This window comes from Lampetra fluviatilis, chromosome 62 (assembly GCF_964198595.1).
Source record: "Lampetra fluviatilis chromosome 62, kcLamFluv1.1, whole genome shotgun sequence".
NCBI classification, from domain to species: domain Eukaryota; kingdom Metazoa; phylum Chordata; class Hyperoartia; order Petromyzontiformes; family Petromyzontidae; genus Lampetra; species Lampetra fluviatilis.
Genome location: NC_136336.1, coordinates 3,738,903 through 3,764,628, shown reverse-complemented (window position 1 = coordinate 3,764,628; position 25,726 = coordinate 3,738,903). Strand labels below are relative to the sequence as shown.

General features: G+C 53.3%; 1 protein-coding gene across 6 annotated transcripts in view; it reads left to right on the top strand.

The window, feature by feature from the left end:
• LOC144951345 (cytoplasmic dynein 1 intermediate chain 1-like) overlaps positions 1-21,058 on the top strand; it is a 31,863-nt gene extending 10,805 nt beyond the window's left edge. For all 6 annotated transcript variants that reach the window (XM_078881555.1, XM_078881558.1, XM_078881556.1 and 3 more), the window contains 11 exons: positions 275-367; positions 779-941; positions 2,561-2,660; positions 4,050-4,175; positions 6,107-6,253; positions 6,808-6,921; positions 9,437-9,570; positions 13,230-13,374; positions 13,920-14,060; positions 16,217-16,342; positions 17,089-21,058. In XM_078881555.1, coding sequence (XP_078737681.1) covers positions 275-367; positions 779-941; positions 2,561-2,660; positions 4,050-4,175; positions 6,107-6,253; positions 6,808-6,921; positions 9,437-9,570; positions 13,230-13,374; positions 13,920-14,060; positions 16,217-16,342; positions 17,089-17,211 — 1,412 coding nt within the window. In that variant the 3' untranslated portion in view covers positions 17,212-21,058. The remainder of the gene's footprint in view (positions 1-274; positions 368-778; positions 942-2,560; positions 2,661-4,049; positions 4,176-6,106; positions 6,254-6,807; positions 6,922-9,436; positions 9,571-13,229; positions 13,375-13,919; positions 14,061-16,216; positions 16,343-17,088) is intronic.
• Positions 21,059-25,726: the final 4,668 nt, after the last annotated feature.

The window sequence follows — 25,726 nt, the reverse complement described above, 5'->3', positions numbered from 1 at the left end:
CTTTGTCTCCCCAGTGGTGATGTTTACACACCGCACCAGATACTCATTTGAGGCTGAGTCGACCTAGGGGAGATCCAGAACCGGATCAAATAATCATCACTGGTGTTGGTCGGGTTCGTAGTGCGGCACACTAACCGCTACACTAGTGCTCCCCACAACACACACTCACACACACTCGTGTACACACTCGTGTACACACACGCTGTCACGTGCTCACGCACGCTGCCGCTGCTGCTCACCCTCATCGGCCTTCTCTCATCCTCTCTGGTGCCAGACGAGGAGGACGAGGAGGATGAGGTGGCGGCGCAGAAACCCTCCTCGGAGCCCGAAGCGCTGGTGGAGCAGAAGGAGGAGGAGGAGAAGGATGGTGAGGAGCTCGTCGCGAAGAGCCATCGTCCCGTGGCTGCGCACCGTGTCCCCCTCCGCCCCGGTGTCGTGACGGTGGCGGCGTCACCGTATTTACTAACGAGCCGTCGCCGCGGGTGACCTGACTCTCGCGCTGCCCGGCACTCGACGCCGCCTCGTCCGTGCCCGGTGATGGGCGTCCGCCGATTGACCAGCGGGAACGGTCGTCAGAACAGATCCGCCTCCTGACCCTGAACCTAACCTCTACTCTCCCCCGCTGTGCCAACGTCTAACTCTAACCCCTAACCCTTACCCCTTCCTCTGCTTTGCAAACCCCGAATTCTAACCCTGACCCCTTTAACCCCCACTGCTGTCCACCCCCGAATCCTAACCCCGTGAACCGCTCCCGCGCGGTGCCGCCGTGTCATCCCAGCTGCCACGCACGAGCTCACCGAGGAAGAGAAGCAGCAGATCCTCGCCTCGCACGACTTCCTGGGCTTCTTCACGCGCAGCACGCGCATCATCGAGCGTGCGCTCGCCGAGGAGGGCGACATCTTCTTCGACTACAGTGGCCGCGACGGCCTGGAGAAGGAGGGGTGCGTGTCGCCATCATTGTCGTCGTCATCGTTATCAATATCATCGTCCAACATGGGTTGGATCAGCCAAAAGGCGTCATCTGGTCCAACCCATGTGAGACTAGGCTCTAAGGAAAGTTGTCTCGGGTGTGGACCAATCAACTTCAAGGACAGTGCATACATTATCAGAGTTATGTTTTTTGTTTGCATTATGACTGCAGGTATTGTGGTCTATGCAAACATGACTCCTTGTAAAAAAGGTGTCAGTTTTGTTGCCAGATAAGAGGGTAAAAAAAACAATTATCATATTTTTTACTGGCAAATGAGGTTCCAATGGTGTAAATGCTTACCCCGAGCTCTCATACTCTGATGGTGCATTGTTTTTGAGTTGTGCGCCTTTTGGCGTCATCTGGTCCAACCCATGTGAGACTAGCCTTTAAGGAAAGCTGTCTCGGGTGTGGACCAATCAACTTCAAGGACAGTGCATACATTATCAGAGTTATGTTTTTTGTTTGCATTATGATTGCAAGTATTGTGGTCTATGCAAACATGACTCCTTGTAAAAAAGGTGTCAGTTTTGTTGCCAGATAAGAGGGTAAAAAAAACAATTATATTTTTTACTGGCAAATGAGGTACCAATGGTGGAATATCATCGTCGTTATCGTCGTCATCATCATCGTCATGCACGGCTGCATAGTTTGTGTTTTATCCATCCGTCGTATGTCACCACCGCCCCCGCCAGCATCCCATTTGCAGGTGCTGCTTACAACCTTGAGATGCGATGTAAAGCTAGCGCCATTGTACACAAATGCGCTCATCCCTTTCTAGAATGCAGGTTTGGTATTTATTGAGACTAGCAGGCCCCCCCACACGTCCTTTGGACGTGACCGGTACGTCGCTCCCTCCAACCAGCCAGCAAAGCTTTTGTTTAACCGTTTCCCGTTCCAAGACGTCTGCAAATTACAGGACGGGTGTCCAGCTCACCGCTGAATCTCGGAACACGCAAACGGCTCCGCTTAAATTTTATTTAGAAAGGCGTAGTAACGCCGTTGTTTTTAACCACGTACTCACCGCAGAGAAGTGTAGCGACACGACCGCGCTTTACGATACCTGGCGCCAAACTGTGCCACACGTCCTCCCGCATGGCCTTGTGGGAGCCTCGGTACTGCTAAGTTATTTAACTTTTTCTTCCGGTTTCGTTTTGGAGACGCACATGGACGCCGTCCGTGAACAGTCGACAACGGTGGGCACGGCCACGATAGCTAGACGGGTGCAAGCCTCCGAGCCCTCGGCTGTATCGGTGAAGCGTTTGGTTGATTAAGTTTTTTGCATAATTTAACGAATTCTTTGCAGACCAATCTTGATTGGGGAAACAGATACCAATTGTCACCCCCCCCCCCCCAACTTTGAAAGACCTAGCAGGACCTTCCTGAAAAGACTCGGTGAGACTTTGCTGAGTGAACGATCCTAAATAAATAATATCTAAATAATATCTGATATATATTCTTGGTTCTTTCGGTAAAGTCGCGTAAAAGAAAGAACCAAGAATATGAATCCCTACAGTCACGAAAGTTTTGAATCGAAAAATAACTGATATAATAATAATGATCGGAGTACTTGGCGGCCCTCGCTGCGTGCAGGGAGATGCAGGCGGGCGTGAAGCTGTCCATGCAGCGGCAGTTCTACGACGAGCACTGGTGCAAGCACCGCATCGTCACCTGCATGGACTGGTCCCCACAGGTGCTGGCAAACACACACACACACACACCAGATGTCGCAACCGGGTACCCGATACCCGTACCCTACCCGATACCCTGCTACCCGTACCCTGGTGCGGCCGGGTACGGGTACGGGTAGGCCGTGAGTCACTGGTGAGTAACCGTTTGTCACTCATTTCGGGTAGGGTACGGGTAGGGTAGGGAACGAGTACCCATTTGCGACCCTGGTGCGGCCGGGTACGGGTAAGGAATCAAAACCCGTTTGCGACCTCTGACACACACACAACAGATAAAGGTCCCCTGTAGAGCCTTCAGCAGGCTTGTCAGGTCAGGTGCTCTTAGCGAGCGCCTATGAAGGGGTTGGCAGGTCGCACGAGGGTGCAGTGTTGTCAGCGCCACGCCCGGTGCTCGTGTTTTATACACACCGCGGCCTGTCGTAATTTAAGGCGGAGTAAACCTTGGGGAGGCCCAGGACCGGTTCAGCTATACTGCCGTGAGTAGGAATCGAACTCTGGGTTGCCGGGTTCGTAGCACTGCGTGCTAACCGCTACACTACGTGTGTGCTCACACACGTGCGCTCACAGACACGTGTGCTAACACACGTCTATTCACACGCGTGTGTGGTGTATTCACACACGTACACACAGTTGAACCTCTGCAACAAGTGGCTGAAGCGCCACTACTTGGCCGCGTCACCGACCCAGATGTGACCACGCTCCGATCGATGTGCACACCGCGGTGGCGAGATGTTAACTACCTGACCTGCTTTACAGTTGGTCTTGGGTTCGATCCCGACCCTGACGCCTGCTGTATATTTCGAGTATGCACGTTCTCCCCGTAGTCGTGTGGATTTTTCTCTCAACATTTAGAATCAACGTGTGTTGAGAGTATTTGGCTGCTAAACATTTCCACGTGATAAGCCACTGCGTTGAGCTATCTTTTGTGGCCAGGTCGTTTCTGAAAACAGCTATATAGCCTAGTGGGCCTTACCAGCTAAAATAAAAATAGTTTATTTCGTTATGTATGTATGTATGTTGAGCTTCTTTTGCACCGTACGTAGTCAACCTTGCTAATCGGAGGTTCCGGGGAAGGACAACAATCTGAACGCCAAAGCAGTTCTAAAAAAATGAGTTTTTAATCTCGATGATTTTACAGTGCATAGCTCCAATGGCTTCCTAATATCGGAAGGAAGAGCGTTCCAGACGGCCGCAGAAGCGCATCTGAAAGCGCGCGATGCAGTGACCGCCGTTTTAGTTCGATGGTTAGCCGAAAGCCGCCGCCGCTGCGAGGGTGACCGGAGTTCGCTTGATGGTTTATGCTCCTTGGCAAGATCGGCACGGTATTGTGGTGACCATGGGGGGGCCTGTGTGTGCGTGTGTGGGTGCGTGCTCTCCTCTCCACGAGAGCGCAGTACCCGGAGCTCCTCGTGTCCTCGTACAGTAACAACGAGGCGGCGCCCAACGAGCCGGACGGCGTGGCGCTCGTTTGGAACATGAAGTTCAAGAAGTCCACGCCCGAGTACATCTTTCACTGCCAGGTGCGTGCCACACCGTGCCAGCGTGCCAGCGTGCGTGCCACCACCGTGCCAATGCGCAATGCTTGGAATGGCACACTGCCTGGGGATAAACTAAACTATTGAAACATACTCTTTGGTTATTTCGGTAAAGTCACGTAGATGAAAACAAAAAATGAAAATAACTAAATCTCTAAATAAAATCTAGAATAAACTATTTGATCGAAACGATTTTTATTTTACCAGGTAAGGCCCACTGAGCTATGTAGCTCTTTTTCAGAAGTGACCTGGCCACAAATGATAGCCCAACGAAGGGGGCTTATCATCCCGTGGAAATTTATAGCAGCCAAATACTCTTTACACATGTCGATTGTAAATGTGGAGGGGAAAAAACGAAAAACGACCACCGGGAGAGAGACGCGCAAACTCTAACAATACAGGCGTCGGGGTCGGGATCGAACCCACGACCTCCTCCTGTACACCAGGCGAGGTAGTTAACATCTCCTAGCCCCCGTGATGAGAGAGAAACACGCAAACTCCAAATATACAGCAGCAGGCGTCAGGGTCGGGATCGAACCCACGACCTCCTGTACACCAGGCGAGGTAGTTAACATTTCGCCACCATGGCGGCTATCAGGTGCACCAGGCGTGTGCCGTGGGGTGGCCCAGGAAATGTCAGAGTTGAGTGGGCGAGTTTTTGTCTGGGTCCTCCAGTCTGCATGCACGCTAATCCACACTAACACGAGTGGAATTGTGCTGAAACCTCAATCGAGCGGGACCCTCCTGAGAACGATTCTTGCTTAACCGGCGGTGCTTTTCTGGTTGAAACAATCGACGCTATTCGCAGTACTGACCTCGTTGTGTGCTCGCTAGCAGCACTTTCCCCAACAAAACTAGGAGGCTTAATGGGAGATCTTTGTCTGTTCTGACCGTGTGTGTGTGTGTGCCGCAATGCCTGTGACACTTCACGTGGCCTCAAGGTGCACATGGCCTGGCACAAGCGTCGTGGTGACGTCACCGCCACTTAGTGGCGAATGGCGGTTGTTGTTGGTGTCTTATGTACCAGCCTGTTTGCCCGTCCAAGGATGGAAGTTGTGATATTTACGAAAAAAATGAGCAGCGTATAATTGTATCTTGTGTAAATGGTAATGCCAGTGATTCTTGCACAAAACTACGTCATAAAACACCTCACTTCATGCCACTGTAGCACTGTGTATAACTGACCTTCAATTTGTTGAAATTCACTGCTCTGATACTTTATTCTCTTCTGCTTTCGGTCGCTGGAGTTTAAATAAATTGGAATTCGATACAATATCTGGAAAATCACCGAGAAATGTCTATTTTACCATAATGTAGAAGCATAAATGAGACTTACCTTTTGTCTCAAGTGCTGAAGAAATAAATAAAGACACCAAATCCACTTTGGTGCTGCGTGGTATTATCAATTAGATTCACTTTCAATAAAGAAACGTCAAACTTAAAGCGAATTTGCTAAAAGAATGATTTCTGCTCGACCTTCTGCGCGAGTGTAAAAATCCACCCGCTCATGAATATAAATGACGGGGGGTGGGGGGGGAGTGCGGCATGTGGAGTGACTTCACGCGCGTTACATTCTAGTAGTCATGTGCTGCCGTGTGGGTGTGCATGATGTTCCGCTGTGCATGCATGCGTACGTGTGTGCCGCCGTCTGGGTGTGTGTGTGTTCCAGCGTGTGTGCATGCGTGTGTGTGTGTGCGTGTGTGTGCCGCCGTGCGTGTGTGTGTCACCGTGCGTGTGTGTGCCGCCGTGCGTGCGTGTGTGTGTCTGCGTGCGTGTACTGCCGCCGTGCGTGTTGTGTGTGCCGCCGTGCATGCGTACCGCTGTGCGTACGTGTACCGCTGTGTGTGTGTGTCCTGCCACCCGTGCATGCCTGCGTGTGTGCCACTGTGCGTGTGTGCCACTGTGCGTGTGTGCAGTCGTCGGTGATGTCCGCCTGCTTCGCGCGTTTCCACCCGAACCTGGTGGTGGGCGGCACCTACTCGGGACAGATCGTGCTGTGGGACAACCGCTCCAACAAGCGCACGCCCGTGCAGCGCACGCCTCTCTCGGCCGCCGCACACACGGTACGGGAGGCACACCGCGCCACCGCAGCCACCGCCCATCACGGCAACCGCATCTACCGCTCACCATGGCAACCGCAGCCACCGCTGCAGCTGGCACCACCACAGCAACCACAACCACAGCCACCGCTACCACGGGGACCACAGCCACCGCCCACCACGGCAACCGCAGCCACCGCCCACCATGGCAACCGCAGCTACCACCCACCATGGCAACCGCAGCCACCGCCCACCATGGCAACCGCAGCTACCACCCACCATGGCAACCGCAGCCACCGCCCACCATGGCAACCGCAGCCACCGCTGCAGCTGGCACCACCACAGCAACCACAACCACAGCCACTGCTACCACGGGGACCACAGCCACCACCCACCACGGGGACCACAGCCACCGCCCACCACGGCAACCACAGCCACCACCCACCATGGCAACCGCAGCCACTGCCACCACGCCACCCCCCTCGTGTCCTGTGCCGGCCTTCATAGGTGCTCACTAACAGCACTTGTCCCAAAATCTGTGAAGGCTATACGGGGGATCTTTGTGTGTGTGTGTACAGCATCCGGTTTACTGTGTCAACGTCCTGGGAACTCAAAATGCTCACAACCTCATCAGCGTCTCCACCGATGGCAAGATGTGCTCCTGGAATCTTGACATGCTCTCTCAGCCCCAGGTGAGACCCCCCCCCCCTTTCCCACTCATGGACTGTCAACACCACACACATGTCAGTCAACCCATGGCACCCGGGTCTGTTCCGTGACCGCCTGTCAGCAGCGAGCCTTTGACACTTCACGTGGCCTCAAAGTGCACCTGGCATGGCACAAGTGCCGTGGTGAACGGCAGTTGTTGTTGTACCGTACATACACACACACGAGTATAGTGTAGGAACGTGTTGTGATGCCACCACCCAAAGAATCTAGACACGAATATCCTCGTTTGTTTGCTAGTTTTTAATTTGCTGACGCGGGTAACAATACGTTCAGCCGTCAGCTGTTTTGCAAGAATGTCCCACGGAGGACCTTGTTACGGCGAATACATCGTAGCATTGCGGGAGCTCGAGTAGCAAATCCGCTCGAGGAAAAACAACATTCAGGTCATGCGGCACTCGAGTAACGCTGGCAGGTGATGCGCATCGACGCTGAAGCACCAAGTCCGTACACCACGTGCGTCAGCGGTGTATCGCATATCAATCTCCATCTATATAAAAGGCAAAGTTGTGATTATGTGTGTCTGTTCAAAATGTTTAGCGTACTTCCCGACATGCAACAAACTTGAAATTTGCCATGTGGGTACTTTCCAGACTGTACACCATTGGGGGGGGGGGGGGGAGCTCAATAATGCATAGATTTTTTGCACGGCAAGTGAGCTGTGACGTCAAATCTGTCACGTGACCCGCGCACGTGGAAGCGTGACGCGTTGTAGTGTCGTGGTTAGCGCACCGCGCTACGAACTCGGCGACCCGAGTTCGATTTCCGCTCACGGCCACCACCGGTGACGATTATTTGAACCCGTCCTGGGCCTCCCCCTAGGTCGACTCAGCCTCAAACGAGTAACTGGTGTGTGAACATCGGGCGTGGTGAATCCAAGTCCCGGGCGAAGCGGGGTCGTAAAGCTCGTCATAAATATATCACCGAGTTGCGCCAAATCGAGGTGTAGCCGGTACCACGCCCTTGCCACCTTTTGCGTCTCCCCAGCACTGATGTATATTGCACACTTGCACCAGGTACTCATTGAAGGCTTAGTTGATCTTGGAGGGCGGAGGGGGTGGGAGGGACTCGTTTAGATATCACTCGCCGCTGATGCCAGCCGTGACTGGGAATCAAGTTCGGGTCGGTCGGTTCTTTGGTGGTGGCACCCGAACCCGGCGACCAGAGTTTGATTCCTGCCCACGACTGATAACGCTGGTGCACATGTGAACTGCTTCTGGGCCTCTCCTCGGTCGATTCATCCTCAAGTGAGTAACAATTTGCAGTGGGGAGACGAAGGTTGGCAGGCCGTTGTGTGGGCCCCCCCCCCCCCGTACCTCGCCGGCCTTCATGGGTGCTGCTACTCGCGAACGGCACTTGCCCCCAACGGTCTTGTAAAGGCTGTACGTGGGGGAGGGGGGGGGGTCTTTATCTTTGTTGGAGTTCTTCTTCTTGGTTCTTTCGGTAAAGTCACGTAGAAGGGAAATATTGTATCTTCTTTATGTATCTTTGGCAAGCCATATAATCTTGGTGGCCTGGCTGCAGAAGGTACATAAAGAAGATACAATATTTCCCTTCTACGTGACTTTACCGAAAGAACCAAGAAGATCAATCCCTGCAGTCACGAAAGCTTTAAATCAAAATTTGATGGAGTTGTTTGACCATATTTGACCGCCCTGGTCAGCGTGAATAGCACTTGCCCCCACACGTCTGTTAAAAGGGCTATAACACGGGTGGGGTTGGCGTGGCTTGTATGGGCACCGCGGTGGCGAGATGTTAACTACCTCGCCAGGTATGCAGGAGGTAGTGGGTTCAATTACAACGTTGTCTCTCTCCCCGTGGTCGTGTGAATTTTTTTCCGGCTCCTCCGGTTTTTCCCTCCACATTTACAATCTGCTATAAATTTTCACGTGATAAGCCACTTCGTTGAGCTATCGTTCGCGACCAATATCATCCATAATAGAGGCTTTTCTTTTGGTAAAATAAAAATTGTTGGGAGAGTTTAAATCTGGTGATGGTGCTGTTGCTGCCTGCACTGGTTTTGGTGATGCTGCTTGTGTTGTTGGTAGTGCTGCTGCTGCTGGTGTTGTTGCTTCTGAAAACGAGCCATGTAGCTCAGTAGTTGGGGCCTTACCTATAAAATCTTCATACAACGACAAAGATCCCCCGGATAGACTGAACAGACTGTCGAGGCAAGTGCTGTTAGTGAGCACCTATGAAGGCCGGAACGGCACACGAGGGGATGGATAGCCAGCATCACGCCAGGCCGCCTTTATCTCCCCAGTGGCGATGTTTACTGCACACCGCAACCAGGTTCTCATTTGAGGCTGAGTCGACCTAGGGGATGCCCAGAATCGGTTCAGATAATTATAATCGCCACCGGTGTTGGTGGCCGTGAGCGGGAATCGAACTTGGGTCGCCAGGGTAGTAGCGCAGCGTGCTAACCGCTGCACTACCGCTCCCCACTTTGCGCGTCGTCGTCGTCATCGTTGGCCGATGCAGGACAGCATGGAGCTGTCTCACAAGCAGTCCAAGGCGGTGGCCGTCACGTGCATGGCCTTCCCGCTCGGCGACGTCAACAACTTCGTGGTGGGGAGCGAGGAGGGCTCGGTGTACACGGCGTCACGGCACGGCAGGTGAGCTACCCCTCCGCCCCTCCACTGCAGCCCCCCTACCACACCGCAGCCTCCCTACCACACCTCCACCGTCTCGGCATTCCGCGGAGCCCGGCGGTGTTTTTGCATCGTTGTTGTGGCATTCACGACGAGGCCTGGTACAGGGCGACGATCTTGTCAAGGAGCTTAAACCGTCATCGCGCAAACCCCGGTCATCCTCGCAGCAGTGGCTTTCAGGTGCGCTTCTGCGACCATCTGGAATGCTTCTAGATTTGAAGCTTTCGTGACTGCAAGGATTCATATTCTTAGGTTTTTTTCGGTAAAGTCACGTAGGTAAAAAATTAAAATTAATAAAAGTAAAATAAAAATAAGAATCACGACGTTTCGGAGGCAACACAAGCTTCCGTCTTCAGGTGGAACCGTCACAGCACGACTGCTGCATCAAGTAAGAGCCCAGCGACCTGAAGACGGAAGCTTGTGTTGCCTCCGAAACGTCGTGATTTTTATTTTATTTTTATTTTATTAATTTTAATTTTTTACCTACGTGACTTTACCGAAAAAACCTAAGAATATGAATCTGGAATGCTTTTCCAATATTAGGAAGCCACTGGATCGATGCACTTAGAAATCTAGATTGAAAACTAATTTTTTTTGAACTGCTAATCGCACTTCCGATTAGCGCGGTTGGCTAAGTACGGTGCGAAAGAAGTTCAACATACGAAGCAACCGGCGCCCAGCGAGTCCCTGGGTAGGTCACAGGGGGAGCCGGCCCCAATCGCAAATGAGTCCCAAGGGCAGTGAGTACTGTGTCCTATTAGCTTGGTGCAAAGTAGTGGTGCTTTCCTGGTGTGAGCGCGATGGTTATGAAGTCTTGAGTAGTCCCTACGAACAGAGTTTGAGCTTTTAAACTTCCAGCGGCGCAGCAAGCGTTCTGAACGCGGTACGGCAAGCGTTCTGAATGCGGTACGGCAAGCGTTCTGAACGCGGTACGGCAAGCGTTCTGAATGCGGTACGGCAAGGGTTCTGAATGCGCGGTGGCAAGGGTTCTGACCATGGTGCGTTGACACCTGGGAAGGATGAGTAACGATACCGGGCTTTTGTGTTTAACCTCAGGAATCTTCCCCAATGTCATCTTTTGCCCTGCTGTGTGGCACAAAGTGAACACAGCAAGTGGGCATTTGTCTGCCTGTAGAGGGGCGGGGGGTGAGGTTGGTTGTTCCAATTAAGCAAGAGCAGTGGTTATACAGTCAATTAATCTCACGTTTAATCAGGAAGAGCCCTTGGATTTCACGTCTCATTACCAAGAGTTTCCTTGGCAAGAAGGCAGCGATCTTCAATCTGCTAATGGGTAATAAAGTTACTTAGTAGTGCCTAAGAATATATTGTTAATTATTTGAACAGACTACGAATTGATCGGCAAATGAACAGGGGTACGAATGGCCCCATTTAATTTAAGTTGATGTACTTCCCAGAATGACGGTGGGAGATCAGAGGTTCGCGCACGGCACGATGACCCCAGCCACCTGAGTTTGATTCCTGGCCGAGGCTTAATATCGGTGGCGAGTTATATAGGAACCGAGTCGAGTTTCCTGGTTCCCTGGCCGTCAGTCCTCCAGTCGTGTGACGGTGAATGCCTCCAGGTCTCAAGCCAGAAGGGCCCGAGTCCAAATCCTGCTTCGGGGCTACTCGGCCCATCACACCTCTGGGGTTCATCAATTTTAAGGACCTCTTTGTAGATGGTTGTTACGGAGTGCAACGATGCATTGCTTCGTCGTTACGTATCGATTCTCGAAGCTTACGCGGCGTGTACCGATTGCCGTTGTAAATTTGTTGACTGTTGCATAGGTTGTTGGTAATATATTCATGCGACTCCCCCCCCCCCCCACCTCTCAAAAGCAAAGCAGTGTAGAGGCTGCCACATTCACCAGAATCGATTTTTTTTTTGGCGTGGAATCTGAGCCCTGAATCTGGTCGAATCCGTTGAATCAGTGGGGAGGTGAATCGACCCGCCACCATCAGGAGAGAGGCCTAAAGAGAAACCTGGCCCCTGCCATGGGAATGTGGAATGTGTTTTTACGGCTGGCTCAGTGTTGCGCCAAGCATATTGAGCGCGCATGAGCAAGGAAGACGGGGGCTGTGAGAGGTTGGGCTGCGGTGATTGGAGAGCAGTGGCCGTGCGTGTAATCCGGCCGCTATAATTGTACACGGGGTTCCTTCGTTATTATAATTGTACGTGGGATTCTCTCGTTATTCGCGAGGGATAACATTTCGGAGATGATTGTGAATAGCAATTTCACGGATAATGATATTGGCCTAGGAAAACCTCGATCTTTTGAAGTGAATTGCCTTAAATAAGTGCATGAATAGGCTATTAAATACATGAACATTATAATATCTTTATCTCATCACCTATTCTCTCATCACTTTATCTCTCATCACTTTCTCTCAACGCAGTCTTGTAGACTTCCGGATGCGATTCGCGGGAAGCCAAGATTGTGGATAGCAAGTTTGTGAATAACGAGTAAATACTGTATAATAATAATTATAATAATTTCAACTTGTAACGCACAGCATGGTACGCGCTACCTCTCGGAGAGTGAGAACGGCGACTCCGTGGGCCCGAGAAGGAACCAGAGACAAGTGGGAAATGCAGCCAGGCGATGAGCCAACAGCAAATTCCCACCCCCCCTCCAAAGCTCTGCAGTCCTCTATATATGAAGGTGTTTTGGCCAATTAATGTGTTTATGCATGTGGGAGGAAACCCAGAGCACCCGGAGAAAACGCTCGCGTGCGAGGGGGCAACGCTTCTATCCCGTACGTCACGGAACAGATTTTAGTCCGCATTTTTTTGCCGTGCCGCCTTCTCCCGGCGAGCCAGGGTACACGGCTCCTCCCCGATGCCTGGCGGGAAGGGAGTCTCCGCACGGCATCCGTGAGCGGTGATCTAACCCAACCCTCGCCAGAGGTTGCAATCGTGTACCCGATACCCGTACCCTACCCGATACACGGCTACCTGTACCCGCCCGGGTACGGGTACCCGTTTGCGACCCTGGTGCGGCCGGATACGGGTACGTACGGGGCCGTGAGTCACTGGTGAGTCACCGTTTGTCACTCATTTCCCAACGTCTTGTCTCTTCTCACAATTCAAGTTCCTAGAATCAACCCACCCGCGCCTGCAACATGGCTTCATCCCAGAGGTCGCAATCGGGTACCCGTCCCCGTACCTTCCCCGATACCCGGCCAGGTACGGGTAGCCAGGTATCGGGTAGGGTACGGGTACCCGTTTGCGACCCTGGTGCGGCCGGGTATGGCTACGGGTAGGCCGTGAGTCACTGGTGAGTCACCGTTTGTCACTCATTTCCCAACGTCTTGTCTCTTCTCACAATTCAAGATCCTAGAATCAACCCACCCGCGCCTGCAACATGGCTTCATCCCAGAGGTCGCAATCGGGTACCCGTACCCTACCTGATACCCGGCAGGGTACGGGTAGCCGGGTATCGGGTAGGGTACGGGTACCCGTTTGCGACCCTGGTGCGGCCGGGTACGGGTACAGGTATTGAATCAAAACCCGTTTGCGACCTCTGACCCTCGCCGATGGATTGGAGACCACCACGTGTGGCGGTGTAGCAACCACGGACGGCGTCCTGACCCCCTCCCCCGCCCCGTCGCTGTCCTTGCAGCAAGGCTGGCATCTGCGAGATGTTTGAGGGCCACCAGGGCCCCATCACGGGCATCGCCTGCCATGCCGCCGTGGGGCCCGTCGACTTCTCCCACCTCTTCGCGACGTCGTCCTTCGACTGGACGGTCAAGCTGTGGAGCACCAAGGTGAGTGCCCTCCTGCCAGAGTGCGTCGCACGGGGCGGACCCTCGAAATATCCCACGGGCTAGATTGGCGCTCGGTGCGCCTCCTGTGTGCGTGCTGCGCTAAGTCCTTGCTTATTGCGCAGTGCTGTTCGTGCTGTAAGGGAGCACTTTTCGCGGGCCGCTGTTACGGGGGGGACGCTGTGACGCGGCAAGCGCGCCGCCGTGACACAGGACGCGCGCCGCAGTGACGGGGGAAGCGCTCCGTTAAATTGCGGAAAGCCCCCCCCCCTCCCCTCCATTGTAACATGGCACACGCGCCGTTATAACGCGGTTTCTGAGCGGTCGACAGAAACTACTTTGTTGAGCTGCGCAGCCGAGCGGTACATTAACGCGGCGACGTACCCTCGGTTATTAGTCCCGCCATCTCACCGCACGTGTGCGCAGTAGTAGTAGTAGTGCGTCTTATCGCGCCAAACTTCATCATTACTCCATTATTTGTGCCCAAACAGTTTTTCGCTTGACGCGTTTTTTCGCCCCCGTGCGCGCGTGCGTGCGTGCGATCGCAGAGCAACAAGCCGCTGTACTCGTTCGAGGACAACTCGGACTACGTGTACGACGTGGCGTGGTCGCCCACGCACCCCGCACTCTTCGCCTGCGTGGACGGCATGGGCCGCCTGGACCTCTGGAACCTGAGCAACGACACCGAGGTCGGCGCGCCCCCCCCCCCCCTCCCTCGGGAGGCCCCCGTCGTATCGGCCGTGCCGGGAGACGCCCAACCGGCACGCACTGCCGGCACGAGCCAACCGCGTTTAGAGCGCCATTCTAGAGGGAGGAGGTGGCCGGGGAGGCTTTGTGGCGGGGGATTCGCGGTGGTGCCTTGGAGATGTTGACAACCTCGCCTGGTACACAGGAGGTCGTAGGTTCGATCCCGACCCTGACGCTTGCTGTATATTTGGAGTTTGCGGTGTCTCTCTCTCTCTCATCATCATTATCACGGTGGCTAGGAGATGTTAACCTCGCCTGGTATACAGGAGGTTGTAGGTTCGATCCCGACCCTGACGCCTGATGTATATTTGGAGTTTGTGGTGTCTCTCTCTCTCTCATCATCATCACGGTGGCTTGGAGATGTTAACTACCTCGCCTGGTATACAGGAGGTCGTAGGTTCGATCCCGACCCTGACGCCTGCTGTATATTTGGCGTTTGCGGTGTCTCTCTCATCATCATCATCACGGTGGCTATGAGATGTTAACTACCTCGCCTGGTATACAGGAGGTCGTGGCTTCGATCTCGACCCTGACGCCTGCTGTATATTTGTCTGGTTAAGGGTGCCTCTTGGGACTTCTCCTCACTTGATACGGCAATTTTGCTGTGACGGTTTCACCTGAAGACGGAAGCTTGTGTTGCCTCCGAAACGTCGTGATTTAATTTATTTGTTTTATTTTCTTCACCTACGTGACTTTACCGAAAAAACCTAAGAGTATGAATCCTTGCAGTCACGAAAGCTTCAAATCTAGAAATAATCCTCAGTCTAGCACTGAGGATTATGTTACGTTTTCTTCTCGTGATCGTATGTCACCGAGCACGACTTATCTCCAGCCGTGTGGGATTGGGTGACGGTGGTGTGTGTGGGGGGGGGTCTGCGACTTTGGGCGTACATTTCAGACAACTTTCAAGTTGTGGGTAACACTGGTCAAAAAAAAAAAACATCTTTTTCTGGCCTGGACTTTTGCAGCTGTTTTAGACTAATTTCAGGGTGCTGATTCCAAATCTGATCTCAGATTTGCTCTATCACATCTCATTTTATGCTATCGGCATACCCCATTTTAATTGATTTTACCCGAAATTAACTCTGTCACTTATGATTACAAGTTGTTGCGAGTCAGTGACTGCTTTAGTGTTAAAATATGGTGCTGTATTTTTAGGATAGTGTGTTTATAATATCATTTTATGTAGATATCCACATTTATTTAATACTTTTCTTCTGCAGTTTTTATTGAAAATGCAATATTTGATATCTCAAAAAACCTGATGTGATAGACAAACACTGATGCCAGATTTGGAATCAGCACCCCAAAATTACCTTAAAACCGTTGGAATACCTTATGCCAGAAAACGTGTATTGACCAGTGTAATCATTGGTATCATTTGGAAGTGGCCGAATTAAGACTTTAAAATAAACTGCCCGGTAGAGAACGTGGCGAAAGTGAGTGTCGTAGATTTCGATTTGGTAACAAAAAAAGAAACACTGCTCTTGGTGAGTTGGTGGGTGGGGGGGACGCATGTTGGGTCCGTTACCGAGACACGGACACTCGGGAGCGGTCTCCCCGAGTCCGGCGACCGTGGGGAAGAGAAGACCCGAGAGCAGACGAGGTGGTGTGATGAGACTGCCAGGGCAGACGCTGGAGCTTGCCGCACGGCTCCCGTGCAGCAGTAGCAGTAGCAACGGCTGCAGGATACAAAGCATTGGCGGAGTGCGATGGTGGTGGCGGCGTCGGCGGCTTTGGCTGCGACCTTGGCCTTAAGTTCTCCCGCAATGGAGGAGCGGCGGGACAGCGGTTAGCGCGCGCCGAGCTGCAAAACCCGGCGACCCGAGCTCCATTCCCGCCCATGGCCACCAACACCGGTGACGATTATGTGAGCAGGTCCTGGGCCTCCCGTAGGTTGACTCGGCCTCAAATGAGTACCTGGCGCGCGGTGTGTGGTAAACATCGCCTGCTCGGGAGACAGAGGCAGCCGGGCGCGGCGCTGTCCACCCAAACCTCTCGTGCCGTGCCGGTCTTCATAGGTGCCACTCGCTAACAGCGCTCGCCCCAAGTCTGTTGAAAGGCTACACGGGGGATCTTTGTCTTTGTCGTCCTGCAGGTGCCCACGGCGAGCGTGGTGCTGGACGGGGCGCCGGCGCTGAACCGCGTGCGCTGGGCGCAGTCGGGCCGCGAGGTGGCCGTCGGTGACGCAGAGGGCCGCTTGTGGATCTACGACGTGGGAGAGGTGAGGCCTCGCTACCACGCACGCACACACGCACGCACACACGCACACACACACGCGCATGCACACACACACACATGCATACACGCGAGCCCTTGTGAGCCTTGTGCCCTTTGCTGCGATCAAATCTCGTCACGGTGACGAGATGTTACTTCCCTCGCCTTGTATGTCAGAGGCCGTGGGCTCGCTCCCGACTCTGACGCCTGCTGTATATTTGGAGTTTGCGTGTCTCTCTCCCCCCTTGGTCGAGTGGATTTTTCTCAAAGTTATCCATCAGTTTATAGTTTGTATAGTTTAATCTGGTGATGATGCTGTTATTGCCTGCATTAGTTATGGTGGTGCTGCTTGTGTTGTTGGTCGTGCTGCTGGTGGTGGTGGTGGTGGTGATGGTGGTATCACGGCAGATTCCGTTATTTCTGGTGTTGCATGCACGTGTGTGTACGTTGAACTTCTTTCGCGCCGTACGTAGCCAACCGCGCCAAGTCGGTGCCGTGGGGGATGGACAACAAACGGAACGCACAAAAACCCGTTCTCAAGAAACGAGTTCTCAATCTCGATGTCGGCATTTCCGGCGCTTGCGTTGTGCTCGTGCGTGTGGCATCTTCGCTGCCGGGAACTATTCTCCACGGCGGTGCTGGCGGTGGCCGTTGGCTGTACTTGGCGCTCGCTCCAGACAATTCGTTGTGTGTTGACGGGCTGCCTGGGGGGGGGTGGGGTGCCCTTTTGTCTCTTGTGCGTGGCGACTACAGCACGTGGCCGTGCCGCGGCCCGACGAGTGGACGTCCTTCGCCAAAACGCTCACGGAGCTGCAGGCAAACCGCGCCGACGCCGAGGAGGAGGCCGCCGCCAAACTCACGGCCGCCCCCCTCTGAGAGCCGCCGCTCTCCACCGCGCCCCCACCGCGCCCCCCACCGCGCCCCCACCGCGCCCCCAGCGCTTAGGCTCCTCTACCCACCCGACGCTCATCTACCCCGCGACTACCATCACCCGCCGCTCACCTACTACTACCACGTTGTGTCCCCCCCCCCCCCCGACTCGTCTCGCCACCAACCCACCGCGCAACGTTAATCACGAGCCGGTTGGCTCGCCCTCCCGGCGCAGCCACTCAACCCACATCTCACTGCCTTCTCCGACCACCACTTTCCTACCCCCACCATCACTCCTATCACCCCAACCCATCCACCCACCCTACCCACCCGACCCTACCTACCTACCCTACCCCACCCACCCCACCCCACCCCACCCACCCTACCCCACCCATCCTACCCCACCACACCCACCCACCCTACCCCACCCACCCTACCTACCCTACCCCACCCACCCTACCCCACCCACCTTACCCCACCCACCCCACCCACCCTACTCCACCCACCCTACTCCACCCACCCTACCCTACCCCATCCACCCTACCCTTCTCCCACCCAACCTACCCAACCCAACCCACCCTTACCCCACCCCACCCACCCTTACCCCACCCCACCCACCCAACCCCACGCCACCCACCCACCCCACCCACCCCACCGACCCCACCCCACCACTCCCGTCTTCCCTTCGTGCACGCACCCCTGAGTCTTCGGACTGCTTTATACGCGATGCCGCAATAGTCCGATGTGAGCAAGCGGACCCCGATGCGCTTAACCGACGGTGGCCAAAGCAAAGAATTGCACGTAGGCATTGCTGTCGCTTTGCGTCTGCTGGGAATAGAGGATTGGGGGGTTAGAGTCTCGGGCGGGTTAAGTTTGCAGTTAGGTTCACGGTTAAGTTTGGTGTTGTAGTTGAGGATGGGTTTGGGGTCAAGGGTTGGGGTGTCGGGGTTAAACAACCCACCCCCACCACCACCCGATTTGTCACAGAACCACCACCACCGAACCGCGTGCGATTCGAACGGAGTTCCAGCGCGACTACCCACAGAACGTGAGCCCTTCTGTGTCCGCTGGGGTCACGGAAGGGGTCGGCCTCTCCGTCCTATCCGCTCCAAGCGGAGGTTTGCTGCGATAGAATCCCTTTGCCGATGCGGTGCGGCTGTTGAATTTCATGAGCCCCCCCCCGGCGACGATCGCGACGCCCGTTCCCTCGGCGCTTGCGACTGAGCCGCCTTTTGCTTGCGCGTCGCGACTTTGTTCTCCCTCCGACGTACTTCCAGGCACGATTACAGAGCACTTAAAGGGCTGTTCCTCGGCAGTTCGCTCAACCGAAGCCCTCTCGACGTTGCAGCTGCACAATCTGCAATGCATGCGCCGTCAGAAAACGCCGTGAGTGTATCCAGCAAACATTTTACAGTGCACCGGTCTCCTGGGCAACAGCTCTTTTGTTTAGACCTTTAATTGCTGTTGTCAACAATTATTGGTATTTTGTAAACATTTGGGTTCAGGAATTTTTACTTTTAAACGTATACATATATATAAAAATCGGTGACGGTATTGTGCAGCAGGCAAAACAAAATCCAAACGGACGATACGATTGCGGCAGTCCTTGACATCGTGCGACGTGTCGTAGTGTCGCGATATCGCGGCAACAACCCTGGCCGTCGGGGGGGGGGGGGGCCTGGGGGGATTCACGGAGTGGCTCAGGTGACGGACGTGGGTTGTACACCTCGCCCCCACTCACGGAGCCGGGCGACGGTGGGGTGAGGCGGCGGATGGCGGGGGGGGGGCGACGCTGCGCTACGTGCGATGCGCGGCCATCGCGGTCGTTTTTAGGCTTCGCTCCGAGGGCAGTTCGTTCCTCTTAACCCCCGCTAGAACTCACCGCCACCATTCGCTTCGCGTCGTCACAGACGAGAGGAACCAGCATTGGTCCGTCGGTCCTTTTGTGGCTAACGTGTGAAGCCTTGTAAAACATTCGGCTCACTGGCGTGGCGGTGGCGGCCGCCGCGTCGTGTGGTGATCGACGCGTACGCCAAGATCTCCCTAACCCTCCAGTAGCAACCCCCGGGACCCAGCCAGCCGAACCAATGGGGCGGCCTCGCCGCTATGGTTGGCACGTGGACGGCTTGCGATTGGCTGGGTGGACGGAGGTCGTTGGAGCTGAACCCCCCCACCCTCCCCATGCAAGGTCGGGGGCTGGATCACAATGAAACATCTGGACACCAGCAAAATACAGGAGGTAGGGATCTCAGTTGCAGTGTAATGAACTCTCCAAACTGGGTCCTTTGCAAGCTTCCACAGGGCAGGTTTTAACGTGACGCACCCGTCCACACACGCGCACAGCTGATGTATCGTAACTAGGTTTATCGATGGATTATCAGAAATAATGCATGATGGAATTAATAGGAAAAGATGGGTTTGCAAAAAAAGCGGTCCTTTGTGATGTGTCGTGGATAAGTGGTGTGTCTATAAAATACACTATAGCTCTTTTTTATTACCGTCTTTAAAGCTTCAAATTAAAACCTCAAACAAAACAAACCTAGCAAGCCAGGCCTTACAGGTGCTCCTAACATATGCATGTAAACCATCCGCAGCAAATGCAGATACAAATCCTACAACTTGGCGCTTGTGTGTCCGTAAATCATTTTAAGTAATTTGCGCCGGATGAAGGCAACTAGTATTAAGGCATCACATCCGCCTTTGCTCGAATTAAGAATCGTCAGAAATGCCCAACCGGCTTGGTTCAAAAATAGTTTCCGGTAAGAACGGCGTGGTGCTGGTCGGGATGTATGTGTGTGTACGTTGAACTTCTTTCACACCATACGTAGCCAACTGCACTAATCGGAGGTGCGGGACGAAGGACAAGAAAAGAAACACAAATAGGGCAGAACGAAAAGAATGAGTTTTCAACGGAGGGAGTGAGTTGTCAATCGTTCGCGAGACCGCACGCTCGACATGAAACTCGGTGGCGGAGCCAACGCGTGGATCCGGGGAACGAGCGCGAATCAAGAGACGTGGCAACGACGATTTGAGAAAAGCTCGCGGATGGGTTTTGGCGAGACTCGATCGATGGATGAGACGAGACGGAGCGGCAGGCGAAGGAGAGGACGCCCATCAGCAGAGATGGAGCGACGGGATTGGTTCCGTGCGCCGGCGTGAAGATGGATGGTGGCAGCACTGCACCGGGAGGGATGACGTTTGGGAGGCCTTCAACAAGCGGTGGATAGACCTTGTCTTGGTGATGATGATGAATATATGGTCATGTTGGTGCACGCTTGTCTTCGGAGGCAGGGTTGGTGGATCGCACGGAGATCATTGTGTGTAGGGAGACGCTCGCCCACAGGGCCGAGGGCTTTGCAGTGCATGTCCCCTCGTGTTTACGGGGATTTTCTCCGTGGACTAGGAGCTGTAGCAAGGTGTTGGTCCATCATTACATTCTTTTTTTTGTCAGCGCTTGATACATGCATCCAATGACCCCGACGCATAAGAGTACCAACGCGTTTTTTTTTATTTGTTACGAGTTAACACGCGATTTGTCCTCGTCACGTCTGCAGCCACTAGTGGGCCGCTACATTCGCCGCAATGTTACAACAAAGTCGATTCTGGAATCGGATCACGGGGGGGGGGGGGGGGGGGGGGATGAATAGAAATGTTACACCCCCCCCCCCCGCCCCAACTGGGCCAGTGGAGTTTCCTCCCGTACGCGACGGCGCTAATTGACGGCACGAACGTTTCAACGTGGCAGGGGACCAGTGGTGGAAATCTGAACCCCCCCGTGACTGCGTTCCGGAATGAATCGAGGATTAATCTTTTGTTTTTGTATTTGACTCGCAGATAGACCCCCCCCCCTCCCCCAAACTAACAGAGAGACCCACGAACACACAAGAGACGCGCACAAGAGGCCCACAGACACGCACAGTTACCTACGGACATACACAGAGAGCCACATAAAAGCACAGATACCTCCAGACACGCATAAATGCCCACGGACAATCATAATACCCACGGACATACACAGAGACCATCAGACACGCACAGAGACCCGCACACGGAACGAAGTTCTTCACATCTCGGGTACACTCCAGATTTAATGGAGGTGGGGTCGGGGGTCATGTACGAGTCCCCGCAGTCATTCCATTTCCAGCCCTGGGCAGGACCCTCGTGCGAGGCTCTCCCGTGAACGCCAATGCCGTCACGGGGATGGATGGATGGCACAATGCATTTGCTGCGCATGGGTTCACTAATTCCGTCGAGTTATTTTGTTCTCTGTGACGGATGATGTTCGTCGTTTGACGAGGAGTTGAGAGAGGCGAGTAGGGGAGGGCAGTGGTTTGGTTTCCTGCTTTTAAACCGCGACACAAACCCAGACTGCTGGCCATGCGCGCCCTGCCTTTAAAAAAAGCAAACTCAACTTTAACAATAACGTTCCGTCGAAAGCGATCCTTTTGCATACTTCTCCAGGGAATATCTTACACGCTGGACGAACGGAAGATCCGGCACGGGCCGTTTCCCGCCGTGCACGTGGGCCGCGTTCGCGTCCACGTGTGCGTCACGCGCGCGTCACGTGCACGTGACTCACGCACGCGTCACGCGCACGTGACCCACGCACGTGCACGTGACTCACGCACGCGTCACGCGCACGTGACCCACGTGTCGTAGCGCCGCGTGTGTTTTTGTGCGCCGCGTCGTTGGAGGCTTTTTCCTGCTCACAAGCGTGCTTTATGTCTTCTCCGAGCCTCAGTTTGCAGTCGTCTGTTGCTATTATTATTACAAAGATTAATCTGCTTTGTTAATAAGGACTAAAGTCATCTGGGATCAGATCCCCTCTGCCAGTGCCCCAACCAGCTTGCCATTGAGATATCCTCAACTTAATGACGCTGATTAGTCTAATATTGACACAACTGTGTACGTTATGAAAGCAATTAATGTGATTATTCACCGTTATTTGTTAATCTTACTGCTGGATTAAGACCTTCCCCACGCCGTCAGTCATGGGGGTTTTGTTTGACCGTACTTCACCACGCTGGTCAGTGCGGGTTGGTGATGGGGATGGGGGGGGTCGAGAATGGTTCAGATATCATTCGGTGTAACTGGTGTTGGCCTGGCCGGGAGTCGAACTCGGGTTGGGCCTGGTTCGTCGTGGTGCGGTGTGCGAACCACAGCCCCACCGCCTCCCCCACCCACCATCCCGTCCGCCAAATCATTTTGAGTAAGATGCCCAATATCAAATGCGGTTTGGCATGTACTAAACGATATAGCATTTACACTACGAAAAACTTGGCACGCAATTCGTCACATTGGCCATCATTGTACAGTTGAAAAGTTTAACGCGAGCGTAAAAAAATTTGAATCGTCTTTGGTTACCAACGTCCGAGTCATTTTCTGCGTGACGGTCGCTCGCGAATTGGCCATGGATGCATTGAATGTAGCATTTTTGCAATGATGTTTAAACAACCACAATTGACTTTTTTTCTCCTGTTTTTTTGATATAAAACCTAAAAAAAAACTGTGTTGGGAATTATCGGCAAATAATGATTGATCCGTCCACAATAACGCTCAATAAAGGCAAGAGAAACTGAACGCGCGCGCGTATTTTCTGGGCTTAAAACGATTCGGCTGTTAAGATGCCTAATACTGGTAGGAACCCACTGGTTCCACCAGCCCACAGGGGATGATTGTGTCCGTCCGTCCGTCGTGCAGGGAGGGGCTGGGAGGGGCTGGGTGGGGAGGATGGGGCTGGGTGTCGAGGGTGGGGCTGGGTGGGGCTGGGTGGGGAGGGTGGGGCTGGGTGGGGAGGGTGGGGCTGGGTGGGGAGGGTGGGGCTGGGTGGGGCTGGGTGGGGAGGGGCTGCTCACCCCGTGGTGCCCTTATAAAACTCAACGTTTAACCTACTCACGCCGGCTTGTGCCCGCCCTCACAGTCGGGCATATTTGCGGACTACACCACGCCGCCGTTGACCCTGGCCATTGACCAAGCAACCCAACGTTCCTACCAGCTCCCTCCGCAGGAATGTGTTAAGGAGTGTACCGAGTGATGCAGAGGTCATGGCGATGACCCGGCACCGCTGAGATTTCATGGGTTCAAATCCAAGTGATTCAATCTGGGTCTCGAGTGTAGCGATGAGTTGTTGATGGCCTGAGACAGGTCACCATTGACCTCACACACAGTGGCTCAGGGGTCAAAGCGATGACCCGACACCGCTGAGATACATGGGTTTCAATTCCAGGTGGTTAACCCGGCTTCCCGAGCGTAGCGGTTCATTGATGGTCCCAGGCAAGTCATCAGTGATCGCGCGCACACAACAACAATAGGAACCCCATCGCATTCAATTTGTTTCAGCGATGTCAACTCTTGTGAGCGTCTCTTCTCCTCCATTAGCGACCAACCTCTGACAATTCAAACGTCCGTTTGACCGTCACGTAACGACCCCCCCCCCCCCCGCCGTTCTCTCATACGCACATCGAGCAGAGAAGTGTTGCCCTCTGGAACTAAATAGTGGGCTGGGCACTTGGAGGAGACTTGGGTGATGTCCGCTTCCAGGGGTTGTTTTCCAACGCGAAGTGGTCGCACAGCTGCAGGCAGGATCCGTTGCAAAGGTTTCCTTTATTTTTAAATCCTTTATATTAAGTTCACTTGCTTGCTTGCTTACGACCGTGCAAATCTTTCGGTCGTTTTTTAACCCACTTCCCGTGATCCAATCGAGCTGACATTTTGCACACAGACTCGTTGTGCGTGACAATGTATTTTCGTGAAAAAAATTTCCACAATTTCCACAATTTTGCACTTCTTAGGAAAAAATTAATTATATTTAATTACCAATTGCTTAATGGTGGCAGCCATTCATCTGACCCATAGGTGGCAGCCATCTCAAGCCAGAGGACGAGAGGACTCTAGCCGCCACGCATATAAAGGATTTATAGTGAAAAACTCTGTTTTTACGGGTTAATTTTTTTCGCACGAGGGTATTTGAGGCGCGATTGCCATCCGTGTTAGTGCTTGTGGGTCAGAGAGCTGGTCGCTTAACTGAGCATGATATTTTTATATGCAAATGATTTTGTCAAGGCGCCCTTCCCCCCTTCCAACCCAGCTTAAATATACGCTCCAAGCGTGGTGGTGTTTCATTCAGACGCTGTCTCCCCGACAGACCTGGTCTTCACCTGAGGACGGCTGCTTGCGTTGTGGCCGAAACGTGAGAATTATTTTATTATGTTTTATTTTTTTTATTTTATTACTTCCCTTCTACGTGACTTTACCGAAAGAACCAAGAAGATAACTGAGCATGGTCTATGGCATTTGAGCACACGTTCCTTGAGATGGACCGCTGCGAATTTCGCGGCAACGCCGGAAAACACAATGGCACAAGTCCGGAAGAGAACGTGGCGAAAGCGAGTGTCCTAGATGCGATTTGGCAACGACAACAAAAGCGAGCTAGGATGGGGTTTGGTGGGACCCGTGTTGGGGGTGATGGGGCAGGGTCTTGAAGGCATCGATACTCCATACTCTTTGGTTCTTTCGGTAAAGTCACGTAGGTAGAAATAAACTAAAACAAATCACGACGTTTCGATCGCAACACAAGCAATCGTCATCAGGTGGAACAACCACAGCAAGACAAAATGCTGAAGTAGGCGAGAGAGCCGCCGTGGCAAGAGGTTATATAGGTAAGAAAGGGGGAGGAGCTAGGGGGGAGAGAGAGTGAGGGGGGGGGCTGCGTGAGCGCTAGGGGGAGAGGACGTGAGGCTGGGGGGGGGAGTGGGCGGGGCTAGAAGTGGGAAGCTGAGTGTGGGACACTGGGGGAAAGTAACTCGGAAAAATCTACTAGTACACGGCTGGTATAATGGAAACAACCACAACCAGTTAGGGGCCATATTCTTAGGTTTTTTCGGTAAAGTCACGTGGGTAAAAAAAATAAATTAATAAAAGTAAAATAAAAATCACGACGTTTCGGAGGCAACACAAGCTTCCGTCTTCAGGTGGAACCGTCACAGCACGATAGCTGCATCAAGTAAGAGAAATTCTAAGAAAACAGTCAACCAGTATATATACACCTGAAGACGGAAGCTTGTGTTGCCTCCGAAACGTCGTGATTTTTTTTTTTTTTAAGTCACGAAAGCTTCAAATCTAGAACAGTTAGGGGCCGTCCATAAATGATGTCACGCACCTGGGGGGGGGGGTCAGACATTTGTGACGATGTGTGACGAGGGGGGGGGGGGGGTGAGAAATGTGACGTCACATCAAAATGCGCAACTTTAAATAAATATAGACAACACGTTATGCTTAATTAAATAGACTTTTTTTTTTATAAATGTTTTCTCCAACATCAGAGTGCAGCGCCACATTAAATACGCACTACGATGACAATAGTTTAAAGCGATTTGAAGCATGTTTTAATTTAGGGGGAGGCGGGAGCAGAGCTTTGTGACGTCATATTTGAGGGGGGGGGTCTAACTTTGTGACGCCGTGTGACGAAGGGGGTGGGGGGGGGTCAAAAATCCTCCAAAAGCGCGTGACGTCATTCATGAAC